General features: G+C 39.1%; 1 protein-coding gene across 1 annotated transcript; it reads right to left on the reverse strand.

Annotated features, from left to right (window-relative positions):
* Window positions 1–6,273: 6,273 nt before the first annotated feature.
* Window positions 6,274–22,997, reverse strand: LOC139443999 (probable alpha-ketoglutarate-dependent hypophosphite dioxygenase). The gene is made up of 10 exons (XM_071224901.1): window positions 22,902–22,997; window positions 17,956–18,059; window positions 17,166–17,211; window positions 16,402–16,470; window positions 15,316–15,392; window positions 14,528–14,614; window positions 13,639–13,725; window positions 12,541–12,669; window positions 10,860–11,036; window positions 6,274–8,827 (listed from the first exon to the last, which is right to left on the reverse strand). Exons 1-10 carry the CDS (start codon window positions 22,921–22,923, stop codon window positions 8,768–8,770), a joined length of 858 nt encoding a protein of 285 aa, XP_071081002.1. The 5' UTR covers window positions 22,924–22,997; the 3' UTR covers window positions 6,274–8,767.
* Between the last annotated feature and the right edge of the window lie 48 nt (window positions 22,998–23,045).

A 23,045-nucleotide genomic window follows, 5' to 3' on the forward strand; every position in this document is an offset into this window, starting at 1 on the left:
GGGGGGGGGGATAAAAAGATGGGGGTGAGAGGGGCTGGTTGGTTATGGGTTTAAAAGTTGGTGCAAGAAATAAGTTGGGGAGAGATGGGGTCTTTTTTTGGAATTAGGGTGAGGGGGTGCGTGAGGGCATTGGGTTATGGGGTATTTACTTCATGCCGAAAAGGCATGCTATATTTATATGTTATACTCTGTTAGTTTTGCAGTTTTATATGCACATTTCTGAGGTCTGTTGGATGGGTTCACCGCCTTAATGTGTAGCAATGTTGATTCAATGTTCATTTCGGAAGCAATTCACCTCATATGAAGAATGAAAGATAGTTTGTTTGAATGAGTGTTGATATGTATGTTGATCAGGTGGACGTGGTCGTCACCATGGCAGTGTATGTGTATATCAGTGTATTCACACACCGCACTGCCATAAGCACAGGCAATGTCCAAAGATGACAAGGAAATCAAATTCTACCAAACTCCCTGACATTAGCCATATGATGGATCAGCTCTTTACAAACACCATGCTCAACATGGTGCCAAGATGATCCTAATACCGCTAGCGCTACAGAGACACTTCACACTGGATGGAGATTGTGATTAGTCGGACACCAATGTGAGGCCTCAAGAGGGTAGGTGGGACAGAATAGTGCTATGACAGAGAGGACATAGTTAACGGGGGGCAGTGCATGCAGTGTTCAGAACCTTTCTGCCATAGAGATGACCTGTTTCAGATTCTTGATGGAAAGTGAGGATGTTTCCTGAGAAAGGTTTTACTGGAAGTTGCAGATCTTGGACTGGTGGGCTTAATTTCAAATGATTGTTGCCAAAGAGTTGGACAATTCTCCCTGGAATATAGAGATGTGTTTGTGTGTGCAGGCTATAAGTGGTCATATCTACATGCAGGGGAGTTGATAATGGACTCCATGTTGTCCCACGGATTCTCTCAAGATGACAGATGGCTTGTCCAAGCGAAGATGGTCATGTCTACATTGATGCAAGTTCAGAAGATGGTGGACACCATGTGGTGTTAGTTCTCCCAAGATAACAGATACAGTGTGGTGTGTGCAGGCTACTAGAGTAGAGGCCCTGCATCCCATCTCCATGCATGAGATACTGGTGTCACTTGTTTCAGCCAGTCACATGTCTGACTGATGATTGATGTCATGAGTCGGATTGATGTCATGTGTCTGATGTCATGTGTCTGATTGATGTCATGAGTCTGATTGATGTCATGAGTCTGATTGATGTCATGTGTCTGATTGATGTCATGTGTCTGATTGATGTCATGTGTCTGATGTCATGTGTCTGATTGATGTCATGAGTCTGATTGATGTCATGTGTCTGAATGATGTCAAGAGTCGGATTGATGTCATTAGTCTTTTGTTTCATGTTGGCTGATGTCACATACATATGTGATCTGACTGATTTTATGTGTGTTGATGTCACATGTAGCATGACAAGTGGCATGTTTAACTGATGACACCTGTCTGATGACTGATGACACAACTGACTGATACATGTCCGATGACATGTTTGACTGACTGATGACATGTGTCTGATGACTGATTACACAACTGACTGATACATGTCCGGTGACACGTCCGACTGACTGATGACACCTGTCTGATGACTGATGACACAACTGACTAATACATGTCCAATGACACGTCTGACTGACTGATGACACGTGTCTGATTACACATGTCTGACTGATTACTGACAAGACATGTCTGGCTGGCACGTGTCTATCTGATAATATGTCTGACTGATGACTGACATATGACTGACAAGACATGTCTTGACTGATGACTGACAAGACATGTCTGACTGACACGTGTCTATCTGATAATACGTCTGATGACTGACGACAAGTCTGTTCCATGTTGTGGGTGATGTCACTCTGTAGCCTGTCTGTAGAACTTGACCTGAGGTTCAGTACAGTGTTCAGCGTGCTTAGATCTCCAACCGTTCATTCATTTCAGAAACAAATTATCATCACACCTACATTTTGTTTTCATAAATTCAGCTCAACAGTATTTCATTTGTGTTCATCCAATTATTTGAAGTGAATGTGTTTGATCAGTCCAGCGTATTTGATGTTACGGAGTACATGGTTTATATGTCCAATATGTTTATTGGTACACTGCAGTCAGATTCCTAGACCAATTTGTGTGGTGTGTTAGGTAACAGCCAAATTAAAATGAATTGCATCTATGGCTTATTCCAAACATCCGCAACCAAAGAATACCTTTAAGTCTTCCATAATTCCTATCAAATGTATGTGTTCGGCAGTGTATCTTTGCCTTGGGCCCATTGGACTTGATTTAGGCCATTCAACCTTGGGCCACTTGAGCTTGATTTGGGAAATGTGAGCTTGGGCCTGAGAACTGATTTGGGCCATGTGTGCTTGGGCCATATAGACCACCACTTTGAGAAGCTCCTCACAGTGTCTGTATGAATGCAGATTATGCACTGCTAAGGGCACCTTATTCTATACTTTTTCTATCGACCAGCGTGGTACCTGTGTATGTATGTGCTCTTTGGTTTTGGTCACAGTTATTGCCCATTTCAACATGTCGTATATATATTTTCTGATCAGCCGGTCTGAAAACTTTGTATCAGGTTACTGTTTGTCCTGCATTGAAGCAATGCTGTTGATGATGACATTGACACTGTATTTCGATATTTGGAAACTTATACCAGCATACAGCCAAATCGCTCTGCTGGCCATACACATTTTTACTCATGTTTCAAAACATATGTATATAGATATATATATTATAAATGTAAATCAATATCATTATTATTTTTGGTGAAATTATATAAAGTTAGTGATATATAAGTAGTTGATTTGTGAATTACTTTTCCCGAAACTATTTGATCATAAACATCTAACTCTTTTTAAGCACTTGCTATATTACGCTATAACCAGTTTGAAGTATATGTTTTTGCTAATGCTCTCTTGTTGGTCCTACTGTTGAAGAAATGTGCGCAGTGTCTGCTGATTGCCAGTGTAGGTCAGTGTACCATACGTACCTTACGTATCATCTATCATCACCTTTTGTATCCTGTACAAACCTCATGTATATATGAATGTACAAAAGACCGCGGGCCAAGTATTTATACGTAGCTTTCTGCTGTTAACCACTAGGCAGGTTACTGACCATGTATGTGCGTCTCGTTCACACAGCAGAAACAAATGTGCATGCTTGTTTCTACTATAACTGTTGACATTTCATGGTCAGAGTGAAACTTAATGTGCAGGTGACCTGGACAGAAAAGTTGAGGACAAAATTCAAGAACATATTGAAAATGAAAATATTTCTGTCTTCAAAGAATAAAAGTATTTATATTTCATGACAACTGAACTAAATGTTTGTTTTATTTTATGTTTTCATCACCTAGAAATGATATTCATATTTCATTTTTAATACTAAAGATTTGTTTTATTGCATCATTTTATCATCACATACTGTTTCTGAGATGAAAGGTTTGTAAACAAGAACTTATCGTTCATCCATGAGGATGTATATATGGACACAAATTTTCATAAAACTACTAACTGACCTTATGTATTGATCATTGTCATATTTGCTTCGACAAGTGTTTGGAACATTTTCAGTGCACCTGCATGTAGTTTTGTTCTGACCATGACATCGTGTTTCTGAAGGTTATTGGCTGCATGAACTATTGTGTTTTCATTTGTGTGTGTGTGTGAGTGTGTGTGTGGGTGTGTGTGTGAGACTGTTACCTCGTGGTTGTGAGCTGTGCAGAGCAATGTTACCCGTTGTTAGGTAGTTGATGTCTGTCGTTACCACTTGTCCATAAGTCACATTTTGTCAAAATACACACATTATCATTTATCATGTTTTATTTCATACCAAGGATGCAAGTGAGATTTTTGCCAAGAATGTCGATGTTTTTTTAAAATTGATTAAACTATTAAGAAGTGACTATTGGATTATTTCCAGTTTTGTACTTGCTTTGAAGACATGGAATTTATTGGCATATAAATCTTAGTCCCCGTTTTCTTTTGATAAGATATCATGGCTGGTACCTTAGTTTTACAATGACACTTGAAGGTCCACATGGCTTTTACTTGACCAAAGCAATACAGAGGCTGGACATCGCTGCCTTGAGGTTGGCAAAAATGTCACCAACATCCCCAGGTTGTATGATGTAAGGGGCTGGGAGATTGTTTTCTGTGATAAACTAGATTGTTGTTGCCTAGGATGGCAGACATTTGTTGTTCAGTCTTTGCCATGGTAACAGGGCATTTTTTTGTGCAAGTCTTATTCACCTTTATTTTGACAAGTTTCCTTTTAGACAATTCTTAAGTCAAAGAATCTGTAAATGTTACATTTCTATGTTATATGTTTGCATGTATTATTTACATAAAGGTACTTACACGAGGCTTGGTTACCTCCCAGAAATTGTCAAAATTTGTGATATTTTTCCCCCGAACCATTTATTTTCTTTCACAAAAATATGGTGTTGCATTCATGTCAAAAAAGGTATTACATATTTTATACACTGTAGACTTTTCTTATATAAATCCACCTAGCATCAGCTGCTTCATCGTCACATAATCTCAGCAGCTCACAGTCTGTTTTGCTTTCTGTCAGGCTTTTTGGGATGGATGGCAGCATGCATGGTAACAGGAACACGAGGTGATGTTATCACGGTTCAGCTCTCTTCACTAGGGAAGAGAAGTAGGTGTTGTATCTTTAGTGGCGTACATAGATCTCTCTGTTCTAGTTATCCTGTTTTTGAGCTCAGGACTCGCTGACTGTTGAAAATATTAAATTCTTATGCAATATAAAGTCATGAATATTTGAGTTATTCCTACGTAGTTATACTACATATTTTCAATAACTGGGGAAGGCTGTTTCAACTTGCTCTATTAATAAGCTAATGCAGTTAAGCTTAATACAGTTAAGGTATATATATTTTTGCTTTGTTAGTTATATTGTTATGAAGCCAGGTCAGAAATTATATTCCCACTGGGTTCCATTGCCTGTCTGAAGAGTATAGGTTTTAGAATCAATGAATTTTACCTTCCCAGTTCTGTTGGCCCTCTCTGTGTCTCACATTAACCCACATGTTCATGAAGTCACTGTTTTAAACATTTTTCAGGTTTGGTTGTTGTACATGTTGAACTTATTTTGTTCTGCACTGCCAGTGTTTGTTTTGTGTCTTGCGTTAGTGATGGACGCTTGTCATGTTGAGAACATATCCCCTATTTTATGAGGAAGACTGTACAACAGCGGTTCTCCCTGTCAGAGTGCTGTCTTGCTGTTTTATACATCCGTCAAGTAGGAGCGAGTGTGCAGCGTACACTGAAGTAGATGCAGTGTTTGTCAGATAATCTGTCCATGTCATTACTTCTCTACAATTGTGCATTTAACCTTTCATTATAGTCATAGCAGCTTGCTTGGGACTGAGTCATCTATAGATTAGAAACTTGTTTCAACAGTTTTGGAGATTTATCTACAATTTCAACAGCACCACTGTCAAGATTTTTATGTCAAAAATTACCCATCTTTAATTTGATGATCAACATTTTTAGATGGGTGTAGATTATTTTATAAAGAGCATAAATCTGAAAAATCTTCCAGTGTTTCATCCTCAGTGCGAGTCCCATATTTCAATCTATCACAAATACCTCAACTATTGCCCAGAGTTTTCTCCTGATAAGTTCTCTGCTTTGATCTGTGTTAATTCTGACTCTGTGTGAGCAGAGTTGTCCCCTCCTGGTAGGGATGGGGGGTGTACACGTGATTACCGTCTGAATGGGTATGTTACTGTCAGTGTTATATGTATGTCAACCGTTGTCTGGGCAAGGTGTGTTGCTGCTGGTCCGTACAGTCCTCATGTGCAGTACTGCAGCATTGTTGAAAATGTCTACAATAAATGCATTTATGAACATACACATGATGCTTGCTTGTTTGTCTTCATGTACTGAATCTGCCACAGTGTTAACATTTAACTTGTGTATGCCAGACTATGGTCATGGTTATGGTCCTTGTCAGCTCTAGACCAGTGTTAGTGAGTTTCATCAAAATTGACCAGCATCACTTCTTCTAACAAGTCGGTGCTCCCAGCTGTTGTAATTGGTTGGTGACTGTGGGTAGGAAAGCAACTGATGAATGACCAACTTGACACCCATGAGACTTCGAGTCTGGGTGCTATCACAGTCGGAGGATGTCAAAAGCTGTTGCGAAATATCAGTTGACATTAAGAAGAGCAATGAATTCAAAATGTCCAGACAACAATGGCAATAGAAAAATACTGTTTATTACATTATGATACACTGTCTAGAACAGTATAAACAAACCTATCAAGTATTTTCTCAGTGTATAAAGCAATTAGTCTCAAGGGCCCACCTGGCATGTGACTGGAAATGTTGGGTTGTACAGAGCCACTATATTTATGCCTTGAGTTGATTCTGGATTCAGACCAGCAGATCTATGTACACTGGGTAGTAAAATATGGCATCACGAAGTAAAAGGACAGCAGTCACCATATAAAAAAAAGAAAAGTGAAATAACATACATAGAAGATGAAACTCTAAAAGAAAATGCATAACAAGACATTCTTAAAACAATACATGAACATTCAATACCTGCACACCCAATCTAGACAGTAGGGAGGTAGATGGCTTTGATCAATGCATTTTGGTTGTTGAGAGGAATGTAGATTATCAGCAAAAAAAAGTAAAGTTTTCAAATGATATCCAAATTACAAACTGGGTATGTACGACTTCGCAAATAACTATTCACAAATATCTTTTATGTGAGGACATGGTTCAAATATAAGAGACACAATATCAAATATCAGGCCTTATGACAATGATTAAAGCTATCTTCCTATACTATTTGGCTGACAAAACATTCTTTACATCAACAGGGCAACCCATCCACCTATTTTCCATGAACACTGCTTATTTGCCTGATTTGTATCGACAATGTTCCACCATGAGAAGGTGTCTGTTCACAAATTGTGCAAATACAGGGCACATTGTATTTACCATGGGAAGGTGTCTGTTCACAAATTGTGCAAATACAGTGTATTTGCCATGGGAAGGTGTCTGTTCACAAATTGTGCAAATACAGGGTATTTACCATGGGAAGGTGTCTGTTCACAAATTGTGCAAATACAGGGTATTTACCATGGGAAGGTGTCTGTTCACAAATTGTGCAAATACAGGGTATTTACCATGGGAAGGTGTCTGTTCACAAATTGTGCAAATACAGGGCATTAACCATCTTAGTCCTTGCATCTGACTACATCAAACACGACCTGTGAAGATCTTGGTTGATGCATGTCATCGTATCCCAATTGCATGGATCGATGCTCATGACATCACTCACTGGATTGTCTGGTCCAGCCTCGATTATTTACAGAGCGCCGTCATTTAGCTGGAATATTGCTGAGTGCGGCGTTTAAACAACAAACCAACAACAACATGAAACAAAACATAAAACACCAATTTTTCTTTGGATGCAATTTTTCCTTGGATGCTGAAAACAAGAAGCAACCCTAGTCAAATAGTTTAGGCAAGAATAACTCTTCCATTAAGATCCCTATAATCTTGACATTCAGAGAATTTATATTAGAACTGTTGAGTCAACAAGTATGACATCTGACAATTATTGTCACAAGCAGATATCAGTGCATGGTCTACATCACTAACAATGAACAAATAAATAGGTTAAACATCTGTAAAAAAAATATATATATTGCAGGAAATTGGCCACACAGCATTAGTGCTGTCTGTGTGCTGTCACTAAGAAAGTAAGAAGCAGAGACCTATACCTACAGAGGTTTTGGCTTGCAAGCCTTCTTTAGGAGATAGACCGCCTCCGTGGTCTAGTGGTAGAGCGTCCGCCCGGAGAGGGGAAGGTCCGGGGTTTGACCCCCGGCCGTGTCATACCAAAAGATGTTAAAAGATGGTACTTGTTGTTACCCTGTCTGTCACTCGGCATTAGTGGGCTAAAACAAGGACTGGTCGGCTCGGAGTCAGTATACTGTGTCTGAGTGGGGTATTCATGTTAAACTGCAGCATGGTATCTCAGTGAGCTAGCACTATAAATCGGCATCAGTCCGGACTAGTACAAGCAGCCACACAAACACACACACGTACATGCACGTCGCTATATAAGTGCAATAATCTTGGACGTGACGTTAAACCCCATTTCACCTCACCTCTTTAGGAGATAAAAATGGAGTGTTTTCAGATCTAATGGTGTTATTGACTTTTCAATCCCCAGACATTTCATTTGGATGGCATATACTGACATTGTTAACACATTGTTATCAGAAATTTTCTGTAGCACTCCCTTTCTACACAATCAATCAACTGTGAGACATCACATATGTCACATGATACAATGGATGATAGCAGAATGAAAACAACAAATCTAAATCAATGTTTTTGTGAAAAATATGTTATACGATGAACACAATAGTCACATTCCCTGAGTCAAATGGTTTTTTTCACATTTGACACATATTTCCATCAAGCGAAATATTTTGTGAAGTTAAAAGAACATGTCCAAGCTTTGAATCCCATTTCATTTTTTCCCAACCAGTGTGACTGCACCACACACTCCCTCCCATTTGTATAACAAGGATGTATTACAATGACATACTGCAATGACTGATGACAATGATTTATTAATCATTGTGGATACCAAGGAGCCTTCTTGAATAATACTTCTTGTACTCCAGTACATGAGCCTGCACGGATGGCGCTGTCTGATAGGGATGCTGACTACTCCTGGTCTCCCTGGTGGGTTTGCCCAGAATTTAGAAGTCCAGAATTAGCAAGGCCCTGCAAACGATAAAATACATGGTCCCTCTTCAACACTGACAGTACTGCATACATCTGGAAAAACGTCAAGCACCACATATTTCCATATAAACGTCATTTTTAAAATCATAGCCAGATTCAATTATCTGACAGAATACATTTGTTTTCAAAATGAAAAGGTGAAAATAGTATTCTTAATTACTTTTCATAAAACGTTCCTTCACTCCTAAAGATCTCTGTATCTTTTGTATCGATACAGGACATCACTATATGACATTTTTATAGCGGCACAGAATATCGTGATGCACCAAAATTTGGTCACTACACCCCTACATTCCTTTAATAAATTTTGTTAAAATCAACTTGATTGGCTGTCAGAGTGACGCATGAAGCAGTAGTGAATAGAATTACAACCAATCAGATGACACGATTCACAGCTTGACAGAAATGTATCGGACATAAAGTTTATAAACAACATAAACTTCTGTAACACACCTGAATCTTTAGAAATATTTGTAACATTATAGACAAGTTATTTGAAGTTACCATTATATATAGTAATGGTAGGTCTTAACTACAACGTTAGACTAGACTACCAGTTGTCGGACTTTCATTTTTGTGGAAGCCTCGGTGGCTGAGTGGGTTAGATCGCTGACTTTGAGTGCTGGTGATTAGGTGCCTTACTCTGGCAAGTGTGGGTTCGAATCCCGGACGGGACTCAACCCCAAAAAGTACGAGAATCTGTACTTTACTAAGAAAGTGTTATCCCAAATATAACATTTATTACCTTACTACAACCTTGCAAAAATCGGCAGCATAGGTTTCATTCCACACAACTGACATACTCTCTGTATCTTTGTCAATGATACACTGATACATCAATAAAAGTTGGTTTTTGTTTCATGTTGAGTGTAGCACAACAATAGTGACACATGAAGCAGTAGTGAATAGAATTACAACCAATCAGATGACACGATTCACAGCTTGACAGAAATGTATCGGACATAAAGTTTATAAACAACATAAACTTCTGTAACACACCTGAATCTTTAGAAATATTTGTAACATTATAGACAAGTTATTTGAAGTTACCATTATATATAGTAATGGTAGGTCTTAACTACAACGTTAGACTAGACTACCAGTTGTCGGACTTTCATTTTTGTGGAAGCCTCGGTGGCTGAGTGGGTTAGATCGCTGACTTTGAGTGCTGGTGATTAGGTGCCTTACTCTGGCAAGTGTGGGTTCGAATCCCGGACGGGACTCAACCCCAAAAAGTACGAGAATCTGTACTTTACTAAGAAAGTGTTATCCCAAATATAACATTTATTACCTTACTACAACCTTGCAAAAATCGGCAGCATAGGTTTCATTCCACACAACTGACATACTCTCTGTATCTTTGTCAATGATACACTGATACATCAATAAAAGTTGGTTTTTGTTTCATGTTGAGTGTAGCACAACAATATCACAGTCTTTCTTTACATCAGTATAAGGATCTATACTGAAACGTTGTCTTTACAGTAATTAAAGAACTTGTTATCCATAAATTGTGTCCACTTTGGTAATATCACAAATTAGATCTTTTACTTTGGTTCTTGGGCCTGTGAGATAGGTGAAGATGCAATGGTGCTCAGAAACAACATGGTGTATAAAATATCCACACCAACATAACGGCACAGCTTTAATTATTTACATTTAGAACTGGTTGTTCTTTTTCGAGATACATAAGTCAGACATGCTGGTGTGCATGCTTTGTTCACTTGTACCAAGAAGTTAGAAGCATCGATATTGAAAGGCTCATTACGTGTTGTCACTTCTTCATGCAGAGATGTATAAATTGTATCAGAATGAAAAATGTAAGTTTGATGAAACGGCACCATCAGGGTAAGATGACATACAAGCCAGTCCTACTTAATTCAGCTCTTATAAAAACCAATACTGAGTATCAATTCCTGCCCCGAAATAGTCACAGAATTGCCTCACTGTTATTTCAGTAATGACAGCAATAAATAGGTTAAAACACAAACATTAATCTTCTCATCCTTACCCTTTTGCCATGATCGAAGCCCCTGTCTCTCATAGATGTGATCATATCTGTTGGCCGGTACGCTGTGACGAAGGCACGACGCTGGTTATCGGTGGTGTTGCCGCGGGTGTAGTGCAGTGTGCGGCCGTGGTGGAGAGTGCATGACCCCGCCTTGATCTCTGCAGGGAAGCCCTCTGCCTGACAACACATGGCAACCTTCTGCATATGTCATCCAGATTGATCAATCCACTCTGTGTCTCAAAATCTTTACAGGTGGCAATTTCGTACATTTAATGTAAATGTCAGATGAATTGGTGTTTTATTGTTGAACTTGTAAGTTTAAACTCCAAGGCTTAGAACTGATAAACATAGTATGATTGAAGACAACATCATTTTGAGAAATGCATAAAGGAAGATGCTAAACTGTGAGAACTCTGTGTGATGCATGTGGAATTTGTTCCTTGTGCAAAGGGGGAGCCAGGTTTTTTTTAAAGGGAGGGGTCCAAAATATCTAAATCCTCTCTCAGTGAGGGAGGCGGTTAGTAGTGGGGGGTGGAGGAGGGAAGATTGTCTACAACATACTACATCATTTGATTTTCAAGAGTGGGGTTCAGGACCCCCTGGACGCCCCATTCGAATATCTGCCTATGCTGTGCCTGTGTACGTATACTTCACGTTTTGGTGATTCAGGTTCCTATTTGTCCTGGGGCATACAATTCTGATGTGGCAAACTCAAGCATTTTAATCACCTAAATATTTCCTTAATATTAAATACTATATGCAAAACTGTTACCACAGTGAAACAGTGAGTATGGTTTTATGCCGCTTTTAGCAATATTCCAGCAGTTTCACGGCGGAGGACACCAGAAATGGGCTTCACACATTGTACCCATGTCGGGAATCAAACCCGGGTCTTCGGCGTGACGAGCGAACGCTGTAACCACCAGGCTACCCGACCGCCCCTTGTTACCACAGTGAATGATTTCCTAATATGCCCCAATAGTAAAATGTGAATTTGGTGTGTGAATTAAAAATAAAATTCACACTAACCCCCTTATCTATTTATTTGAACAGTTAGATTAAATAATTATATTTTTAGAAATACCTTTCATTAAAAAAATTCAATAATCTTAATACAGACCTACAGACATCACAACAAAAGCAAATATTAAGTGAGTGAGTGAGTGAGTATGGTTTTACGCCGCTTTTAGCAATATTCCAGCAATATCACGGTGGGGGACACCAGAAATGGGCTTCACACAAATATTAAAAGTAATAATCGCATCAGTTGGTAATAAAGTATAAGTATGATACAAGATAAAACTTAAAATCAATGACTAAGTATCATCGTGATTCAAAACAACCCTCGTGTCTACAACCCATGTGATCCTTGTGACACACAGCTGGCCAAATTAACACAACCATTACATAAGATGTATGCTGTAGCGTGAGTGAGTGAGTGACATCCCGATGGGGACACCAGAGATAGCCATCATACATTGTCCTCCACATGGAATCGAACCCAGACCTTTGTTGTGATCTGTGAATGCATTAACCACAAGGCTACCAAACTTGAAGGATATATCCTGTACAGTAAAAAGTGAAAAACAAATCCTCCAGAAGTCCGAAAAAGATATATTAAAGTATGGCTTTCCCATTTTGACATGAGCTCCCCTTTGTCATCCCCTGGAATAGTACCCACCTCACTGCCCTCACAGGTCAGAACATGGCATCCCTCTTTCTGGGGTCTGTGAGCTCGAAGACCTTTCTTGTGAGAGCCAGGCGAGAACCACATACATCCAGAATCTCGGAACACGTCATCCATTGCCGTCTGTGAAGGAATCATGGTCAATTGGGATCTTAATTCATCATGCATCTCACATTTCTAGGACTTTCTTACAACAACCTACCAAAGTACTGGTGCACCTAGATAGAATTAGGCTACATGTATTGTAAAAGTTTGGGTAAAAATGTATAAGCAATGTGTGTCATGGGTATGTTTGTTTGTTTGATTGTTTAACGCCGCATTCAGCAATATTCCAGCTATATGACGGTGGTCTGTAAATAATCAAGTCTGGACCAGACAATCCAGTGATTGACATCATGAGCATCAATCCATGCAATTGGGATACGATGACATGCATCAACCAATTTAAGTCAGCCAGCCTGACCACCCGATCCCGTTAGTCGCCTCTTATAGTTGTAATGTCATCTAAACAAATTGAGAAACAGGAATTCTGCTGGAATCAGACTTTAAAGAATTGTGTATGTATCCCTTAATGGCTGCTTGTGTAGGTGGTATTACAGTTAAATCAGAAATACCTTGATTTACGACTGCGAGCTGTGAGCTGATTATTTTCTATTCCCTTACTTGAACCATGTCTCAAGCCTTTGTTTTTCTAATTCAAGCAGTAATACAAAACCTGTTTACATTTTTTATGCACAAAAAATATCCATCAATTTATTAGAAGACTACTGTTACTATGGTTACAGACCTTTATACCGACAAACTATGCCAATCGCATGGGAAATTGTAACGACGACCATAACTGGATGACTAAGCATATTAATATAGAATTGTGGCAGATTGCAATACAGAGTGTAATGTATTGGGAACTGTGTATGTTGATATTTTACTTGTATTCCCTTCTCGTGTTTGTACCCTGTTTGTATTGGATTACTGGGATCTACATTACATGCTCCTGACAATGTTCCCTTCAATAGTAAGACTGTGGCAAGATCACATCGCTATGTATCGATCCCGACATAAGTAATGCAATCATTACACATAGTGACATACCCAGAAGCTGACAGAGCGCTTGTCATCCAGGGCTGGCCAGTAGGACTCGTCCTGGTGCCATGGTGTCTCTGTTCCGGTGTGAGGAGCCTGTTACACAAAATAGGTTAAATCAACACAAGTTTGAAAGGGCTTCTTGTTAAACTCGGTCGGGACAGCAGTACCCTAAGTCAAGGTGACCATTTACTTCAGTATCTCTACAATATACAAACACGCTTTTTGGCCAACTCAGACCTAGTACGCTGATGGAGCTAGTCATCTCCATTGACAATCTGCAGTGTCATCACAGCTACAGTTTTGTATTCATATTAATGCTCCTGGGCCCCGTTCCACAAAGTGATCTTAGTGCTAAGTCGATTGTAACTCCCATTCTTTAACACTGACTACAAGACAATCGTAGCGCTAAGATCGCTTTGTGGAACGGGGCCTTGTCTGCCTAAACGTTTAGACAGGCAGTGGCCAATGTGGAGGCTGTGATTGGACAACGCTAAACAGCATTTATTGGTACTCTTATCTGTATCCATTGAAAACACATAGCTGACTAGAAGAATCTTTTTATTGTGGCGATGCAACATTAAACTTGCTGAAATCAGCAGAGAAGTTTGTTATCAGTTTTATCAACCAAAACAACTTTCCAACATGCCAACATTTGTTACGTCCTCCCATACCTTCACATATAATTACAATCGCTGAGATAGCAATGTCTTGGGGAACAGGGTCCTGGTGCTGACATGTTCCTCATGCTTGGACACCCCATCCCCATCTCCCATCCCCATCCCAATCTCTCCCACATGACACAATCATATCCCTATCTCTCTAAACATAATACCTAATCACTTTACAATCACTTCTTACCAGCCTTCAGCATATCCTGGATTACAAATCTAATCACCTTAGAGAGAACCATGTCAAAGTCAAACCCAGAATCGTCTCCAATGATGATTTTAGCCACGGCCATTGTTCGTGCATGGAGTGGACCCTATGGAGTGAAAAAATGAAAACGCTGCAGCATAAATACCATATAATGAATCCATATTTTAAAGATTTTCAATAAAATGAGGGGACATGGGTCATTTAAGGCACAGCTACTCACTCACTCACTCACTCACTCACTCACTCACTCACTCCAAATGCTTGAAACTAAAAGTCATCAAAAACAACTTGTTTGTTTTGTTTTTTGTTTATTTGTTATTTAATGCAGCACTCAGCAAGATTCTAGCTATATGAAGGCAGTATGTAAATATTCAAGTCTGGACCAGACAATCCAGTGATTGATATTATGAGCAACTATCAGCGCTGTTAGGGAACCTGGACATGTCATCAACTAAGTTACCCACCCTGACTACCCAAACCATCTAGTCAACTCTTATAACCAGCCTAGGTTGCTTGGAACCAATGCAAACCACTGTATTTTACCAGTATTTTGGGAGGAAAGTCCACCATTTTGTCCAAAGTGAACAAGGTCATTACATTTATCATTTTGGTGAAGGTCATGAGCTGGGCTACAGTACTGACAAACCATGGTTCATAATCAGCAAAATCTAGGATCGAACCATGACCAGCAGATCCTGCTCACACATTTGAAACACATACATAAAACATACTTCACAATATGCCATCTGATGATGGGAGTTGTCTGACAACTATAAACTACCCTGACACACTGAAGATGTCCCCTACCTCATTCAAGCGGTCCACAAAGAGACTAGGCCACATAATCTGGCAGATATTCTCCTTGTCACTTCTCTTCCTGTCCGCTGTCAGAAATATAACAGTCTGTTTCACATGCATTCTACAGTGTACTCAGTAACTCAGTGGGATGACATTATTATTATGATAAACAGTCTAGATCTGACTTGGAAGAAATAAAGTCAGGTAATTTTATCCCTTGCATCATAAACTGCAACTTCACGATATAATTTCAAAATATGACAATATTACATATCACATCATGCCTTTAAATACTGGTTCAGTCCAACAAACAACCCAATCTCTCGTCCAGATCTGACAAACAGGGGGACTTTCTAATCCGCCAATCAGGAAAATCAGGGTATGACTGACCAATTAGAAGTCCAAAGCTGCGATTTTGTTCGAAACTTTAAACCTGTCTGACTTTTGTCAAAGTAACAGATGTTTTAAACGTATATTTTGTAACTCAGAAACATCAGTATCTTCAGAAATGTAACATGATTCATAATGAGAAGTTTACAGATTTAAAATATACCCATACATGTTGATGACTAATTTGCCCCTATTGTTGGGGCAAGGTTAACTCCGCTCTGGCTATAGGATAATTCTCAGCACAATTGAGCAAAGCATTCAAGCAGTATATCTGTTTTCTGTATCTCAAATATTAATGTGAACAGGCAGTTCTAAAAGAAGAATGATAATCTACACCGAAAAGAGCATACTAGCGAAAGACAATTTGTGTTTTGCACTGGCTTTTTATTGTACAGACCAAACTTTTCAGAATCATGTACAGTCCTTGTTTTAGCCCCTTAATGCCGAGCGTCTGACAGGGTAACAACAAGTCCCATCTTTTAACATCTTTTGGTGTGACGCGGCCGGGGATCGAACCCCGGACCTTCCGCTCTCCGGGCGGACGCTCTACCACTAGACCAAGGAGGCGGTCTTAACAATCACAAGGATCATGTGACCCATTTCAGTCTTTTTCAAATCAGCTGATCTGTAAACCCACTAAGAGGGGGATAGACATAAGGATAACTGAATCAAACCATGGAGTGGAAATCTTGTGTACGTGGTTACCATGGTTTCCGAGATCATGTCGGTGAGTTGACGTGTTTATCTCCCCTGACAGCATCTTCTCCACCAGGTCTGAAGGATAACTGATCATTGTTAAATGAAAGGTTGATATGTTCTAATCAAACAATTTAATTGATAATTGGCTGCTTTCAATTTTAAATCAATGATTCAATTACTAAATTACAAATAACATGATCAAAATGGTGAGTAACAGAGAGACTATTTCAGCATGAAAGGCTGAGTAGAATGAAGAGATGCTGGTCTTACACGCTTACAATTTTTGTTAAATGTATGAGCGTGGGTATGGTGATGAGAAACCCTGAAACATAATCTGGGCAAGTCAAGGATTCAAACCCACAATCATAGGTTTCTGGCACACCCAAGAGACACAACTCTTCATATCGAATTGTGGTGCCCTCAATAAGTGGGGCTCCTGTGGCCCCCCTAATATGGTTGGCTTCTGTTTATGATTTGTGAGGGATAATATAAAGGAGTTTTAACATGTACAGAGCATCAAAAGGATACCACTTAAACATCTGTTAATATTAAAGAGAAACGTTAACATCTGAAACCTCAGCTGATAATGTCAATTCCAGATTAAATTTCAGAGTATCAAACACTCAATATCACCCAGGTATAGCTGAAGACAGAAAATGTTTATTGCCTAACAAGACAAGCATGTGTCTACACATAAACTGACAGGGGTTGTAGAACAATTACATTCTGTGACAAAGCAGGACTGAAAAGGCGATTAATAATTGTCTTACCTCGATAAACAGCCACTTCCTGTTTATCAAGAATACTCTCAATTATCTGAAACAAATGAAACATTCTAATGAGAGTAGAAGTCATAAATATTTATATTATTATTAATTCAACTCAATGAATTTCTTGGATTAAGCTGATCATTCTCTTAGAGGTGAGGTGAAATAGGGTTAACATCGCGTCCAAGGTTATTGCACTTATATAGCGACGTGCATGCGTGCGTGCATGCGTACTAGTCCAGACTGATGCCGACTTATAGTGCAAGCCGACTGAGATACCATGTCGCAGTTGAACATGAATACCCCACTCAGACACAGTATACTGACTCCGACCTGACCAGTCCTTGTTTTAGCCCCTTAAAGCCAAGTCCCAGAAAAAAAAATGAAATTGGGAATTTTGTAATAGTTCTCATTTTCTTAATTTCAGTGGTGTTACAACACTGAATTCAATACAATAAATGTATAACAAAGCACGAGACAAGGCACGAGACAAAGCACGAGAGCTTCCTTATCACATGTTTATTGCTCCTGTTATCATAGTTATCAGGGAAACACAAGTGGCCTGCTAATCTTTAACATTAAAGTGAACTAATTTCAGTTTGGGAAGGTTAACATGAATTTGTTGAAGGCTTGGGCCCAAACACCAGCCTCTGAGTAGATCTAGATAAATCATGGCATTCTAATAACTTCTGCCTCGGATTCTCCACAGGGGAATAAAACCCTATTAGCTTTATTTTAGCCTGTTGCGTGATATGTTCATGTGAAACACACCAGAAATGTCCATATATCTTACCAAGTATCCATCATTGTTGAATTTTTCCTTAAATGTTTCCCATGGTTGTGCATTCAGCCATTCATCAACACTGATGACATCTGTCCAAGACACACATGGTAATTCTGCAAAACAAGGCCTTCACATTTTGTACATTAAGCATGTTAAGCCTGAAACATGACTGCCGGCTATGTGATGCATCATAAAGACCGTTCAGTGTTCAGTGTCAAAGGATTCATCATAATCAGCTTCACTCCTAGTTTACATGAATCAATATAAGACGTGAAAGGGTCTCTAATTTTCACAAGTGATTATTGTAATCAACAAGATCAACAATGACCAATGTAAAACAGATATCTGTGACTAATGTTTATGGTTTGATTTTTAAAAACAAGGGGTGATTGATAAGTTCTGAGCCACAAATGGAACACTTGTTTTAAAGACATTAAAATGAATTATTTTTCAGCATAATCAACGATGTTTGTAGGGATTTTCCTCAGTTCTGTAGAAGTCAATCTCTTGGCTGCTGAAAAAGTTCTCTATAGTTGCTACGATGATATCGTTCGAGTCGAAAAGAGTTCTGGCTAGAGCTTTCTTCATGTTTTGGAAGAATGGAAGTCTGAAAGAGCCATATCAGGAGAATTAGGTGGGTCTGAAGGAGTTAAAAGCCACACTCATTGATTGTAGCTTTCAAGCAATGACTGATTTGTGCTCTGATGCTTTGTCCTGATGGAAGAGCACACATTTTCTCAGGTTCCCACATCTCTTAAGTCTTAATTTCATCCTGTCATAACCTTTCCAGCTGTCGGGACAGTCTTTGCCTCCTTTGGACTCAAGCTGAAAGTGGTGAACGCAGGTTTCATAGATAGTCACAAATCATTGCATGAACCTTTCTGGATCAGCTTCAAACAGAGCTGAATTTGTAACCCAACGAGCTGATACTTTCTTCATTACCAAGGGTTCTGTAATAATGGAATGTATTCTCTCCTGGGAAATGTCTTCTGAACTATCAATATGAAGCTGTGTCATTTGCCAGAAAGTCATCAGCACACCAGGGATTCTAGGGATCATGTTGAAACTGCTCCCACCTCTGTACGGTGGCAGAGGAAGGGGCATCCTTCCAGGTGTCTGACTTGTATGTTCATGGATGGCTTTTAGTGCTAATCCCTTCTGCAAGTACTTGATCATTGCATGTTCTTCAAGTTTGTCCATTTTCCAAAGGTCAGAGGGCCCTGCTTATTTTATTGACTTGTCACAATGAAACAATTGGCTCAAGAGACTCATGTTTTTCAGGAAACCCTCCATGACATCATGTAATGTCCTCAACAAAACATTTCACTATTACTCTATTCCTTCTATGTGAGGAAACCCTTGTATCGTTAGTAAATTGGCCTTTGACAACAAGAGATTCCTGATTGGAAATATAATGTCGGTAATGATTCCAAGTAATATAATGAAAGAAAAAATCTGATGCTACACCATCCTTTATATATCACTTCACCCAAAAAGAGGGACATCAAATATTATGTGGATTTAAACAGACTAATGCATATAAGTAGTACGGCTGGGACAGGTAACTCGGGTACCCGGGTCGGGTGGGTACTGAGGAGTAGGACCCATGTACCAACTACCCACAGGGCTACCCAGGCCCTTGGTTAGTCACATGATATATTGTTTTGTGACAAAAATTCTCTATCCCTCCATGGTGACACTACAAGTCACTAATGTTTACTTTTCTTTCTGACTAAACATATATTCCTTCTGACTTTATGTTTGAACAAAATCTTCAATGCATGCATGACCAGATTGTTTTATATGTGTATCTGAATACTGTTTGCCGAGGCTTCAGTAAAACAAGCAGACCCAACTCATAAGACCTACAGCAGTAGGGTAGGTTCGGGTAATTGTCAGGTAGGTCAGGTACCTTAGTAGTAAATTTGGACTCAACCAGCCCTAATTAGCACCCCTATATGTTGTTGTAGTGAGATGTAGAGTTCCTCATCTAACATATCTAAACAAAAACCATAAGTCAGTCAGTGTAAATTTGATATGATCTACATTTGTACGACAGAAATCAGTCTATCGGTTTCTTTTAAATTTCATTTCATATCCTGGTAGTTTCGTTACCCTCAGGTGGTCACGATATGGCTGAAATATTGCCGATGTGATGTTAAACTTTAACTCACTCACTCATTCAGATGGTTTTGTTACTCCAGTTGCTTATAGAAAGCTGTTCTTTAGATTTCACTTCCACCTTCTCTTCAAACAGGTCACAATACCCTACAACATAATTGTTGTATTTTTTTAAACAATGCCCAGTGACATCACCCCAGCAACAGGCTTTTGGAACATTGAGTGTGCATAAGCTCCTCTCAGTGACCTATCATCTCTACATGTAATGTCTCTGAATAAGCCCTGTGATGTTGAGAGTTTTCAATATTTGTAAACATTTTATTACAAGCACAATTTTTTAAGTATTTTTTTTAAATATATTATTTTGTGGTATTTTTAAAACTTAATTCTTGAGGATAAAGGGATTATTAATTGGAACTGATATACTATTACATATCTTCATTTTCGTATTTGGTAGTTTTCACTATTATGCATAGGAATGCAGTTTATGGTAAGGATATTTATTTATTGATGCTGCACTCTTCCAAATGTCTCTGGTCCAAAAACTACTTATGTACCCTGGGTCATCTTTAGAAATGAATCATGTAATGACAAGGATGGATAAAAGTTGTGAACGGTGAGCTTGTACCCATTTATTCTCATGTATTTTTCAAGCACTTGTCAGGGTATTCATGTTCATTTTATTGGGTTCACATTGTCAGCTGCATGTATTCTTGATACAAAAACATCTAGAGAGCAGAGCATGTAACGGCTGGAGGAAACTCCTATTGAACTCATTGTGTCACTAGCAATCCTAAAGCCTTCCTCGTTTCATACTATGGTCCACTTTATCCATACACATCTTACCGAACTAGGCTGGCATTTCAGAGTTATATTTTGGCAAAATCGACATTCAGTTCGTAAACAAAACAGCGACTGTCATGCAGATTTAGTTTGATTGCTGGATTTGCAAGAGTAATTGGTTTCTAGTGATTATGCGAGCTAATTAAAAGTTGGAGTGTTGTTTTTCTTTAAGGTGCTCCGTTCACTTTTTTATGTTTACTGGCCAGGCGAACAGTTGGCTGAGGACCAATTGTCACCAACTCCCCATTATAGCACGCACATGATCGCATCTCATTTTACTTTTGCTCGATTTCATTAGAAGAGAGAACTACTTTATCAGAAAATGATGAACAAAACAGACTCTTGTGAGGAAATATTTAAAAAACCCAACAAAATCACCTTGCTCAAATACAACTTTAGAAAAGACATGCGGGTGGTGTCACGTGACTAATTCACGCGAAAATATAAGTCACACAACACAATGATACACTTTCACTGCCCTTGTGTGTACACAACAGGCTCCTCTACTCCAGTATACAATATCTACCCTACTGTATAAACATTGCCAGCTACGCGTATATATACTTGCTTGCTGCACTCTGTAAATCACTTGCTTGATAACAGTGTTAGAACCTACACCGAAACGTCTCTCTTAATTGTAATAAAGAAGTTGTTCATCCATAAATTCTTATCCTTACATACACTTTCAGTTCTGTTTCTTCCACAAAATACAATTCTGATACCTATTTGAGACATACTCCAAAACTGCATAACCTGTATATATCGCAAAATCCATAGTACATAGTGTTAAGGATAAGTATTCAAATTTGGGAATACTGACTTTTTTCAGTTTGCAAACGATACAATTTTATGATAGTATTTCTTATTCATTTTGATAAATAATAAAATTGAGTGCGATACCCGAGATACTAAATGTAAGTTGTCTAACTGAAGTGTTGCACGTGAATCACGTGGCACGAGCTGTTAAGACGATGGCGATAACTGGAACAGTAAATCGAAGGGAAAGTTCTATTTCCACTGTTTGGAGTCCCTATCGTTGCGTTATAACAGAAATCAACTGAATCTTATTCCACGGACAGAAATAAGCTCATATGCTCCGCCAGAGTTTCCCCTAAATTAAAGTTATTGGTACCGTCAACTCTGTACTTGGAATATGTCAGAAATCATATGAAAAGAAGGGTGACAACTGGTCACTGACCAGTACTATGTTACTATTGTGTGAGTCTATATCTACTTCCCAGGTACCCGACCCTACCCGGGTACCCACTTGAGGTCTCAAATTGGGTACAAAATTGTCAATTGGGATGTTTTATACTGGAGCCCGGGCAAAAAGTATTTAGATATAGTATAAAACGATATGATCGTGCATACACAGAAGTTGACTGAAGTTTTGTCTTTACTCAAACATCTAATAAGCAGAAGGAATGTGTGCACAGTCAGAAAGATAGCGAACATTAGCGACTTGCACTTATAAAGTGTAACCATAATATGTTATTGTTAATGTCATAAAACATATATCAAAGACCTGGGTAGTCATGGGGGTACTCAGGTCCTAATCAGTACCCACCCGGGTCCTACTCAGTACCCACCAGACCTGAGTACCCGAGTTAACTGACTTTGAACTCAAACTGTAAGTTACAGCCAGGTCAACATTAATTTTAATGTCAGTCTAACGGAAATTCCTCCTTGAAAATAACCTGATGTAATAACATGGTTACAAAACAAACAAGGCCTAATGGATATAAAAACTGGCAGTTTTCGAAATGACACAGGAGATACGGAAGTACTTGGTCACGAGACTACCGAGAGAATGCGTGGAATTACTGTTACCAATCTACCAATGTACGAACAGGTAGTTCTAGCTACTAGTTGTCACTACAGTCTGTGTTGTAATAAGAACATGTCATGTTAAATGTTTAATAATTTCGGAATCGCAACACGACCTGCTCGATATAAATTGCGGTCAATCAATACATAGTACCTGCACATACCTGAAATTATGTTGTGATCCATCTCTTGCAGTGCTATTGTTGATGGTGGGTGTGGAACAAGCAAGCTCCCCGCAGCGATAACCCGTTCTCGAAGCTCCAAGCTCCTCACAGCGATAGCCAGTTCGCGGAGCTTGCTGGTGAGGG

The sequence above is a fragment of the Haliotis cracherodii genome, unplaced genomic scaffold (assembly GCF_022045235.1).
Source record: "Haliotis cracherodii isolate W230 unplaced genomic scaffold, xgHalCrac1.p SCAF_5, whole genome shotgun sequence".
Taxonomy (NCBI): domain Eukaryota; kingdom Metazoa; phylum Mollusca; class Gastropoda; order Lepetellida; family Haliotidae; genus Haliotis; species Haliotis cracherodii.

Excerpts from the sequence above, each read along its gene's own strand:
- LOC139443999 (XM_071224901.1), bottom strand. The coding sequence starts at position 22,923 with ATGGATCACAACATAATTTCAG. Across the intron at positions 17,212-17,955 it reads TCAACAATGATGGATACTTG|ATAATTGAGAGTATTCTTGA; the intron begins GTAAGATATATG and ends CATTTGTTTCAG. Across the intron at positions 8,828-10,859 it reads GCTTCGATCATGGCAAAAGG|GGCCTTGCTAATTCTGGACT; the intron begins GTAAGGATGAGA and ends TATCGTTTGCAG.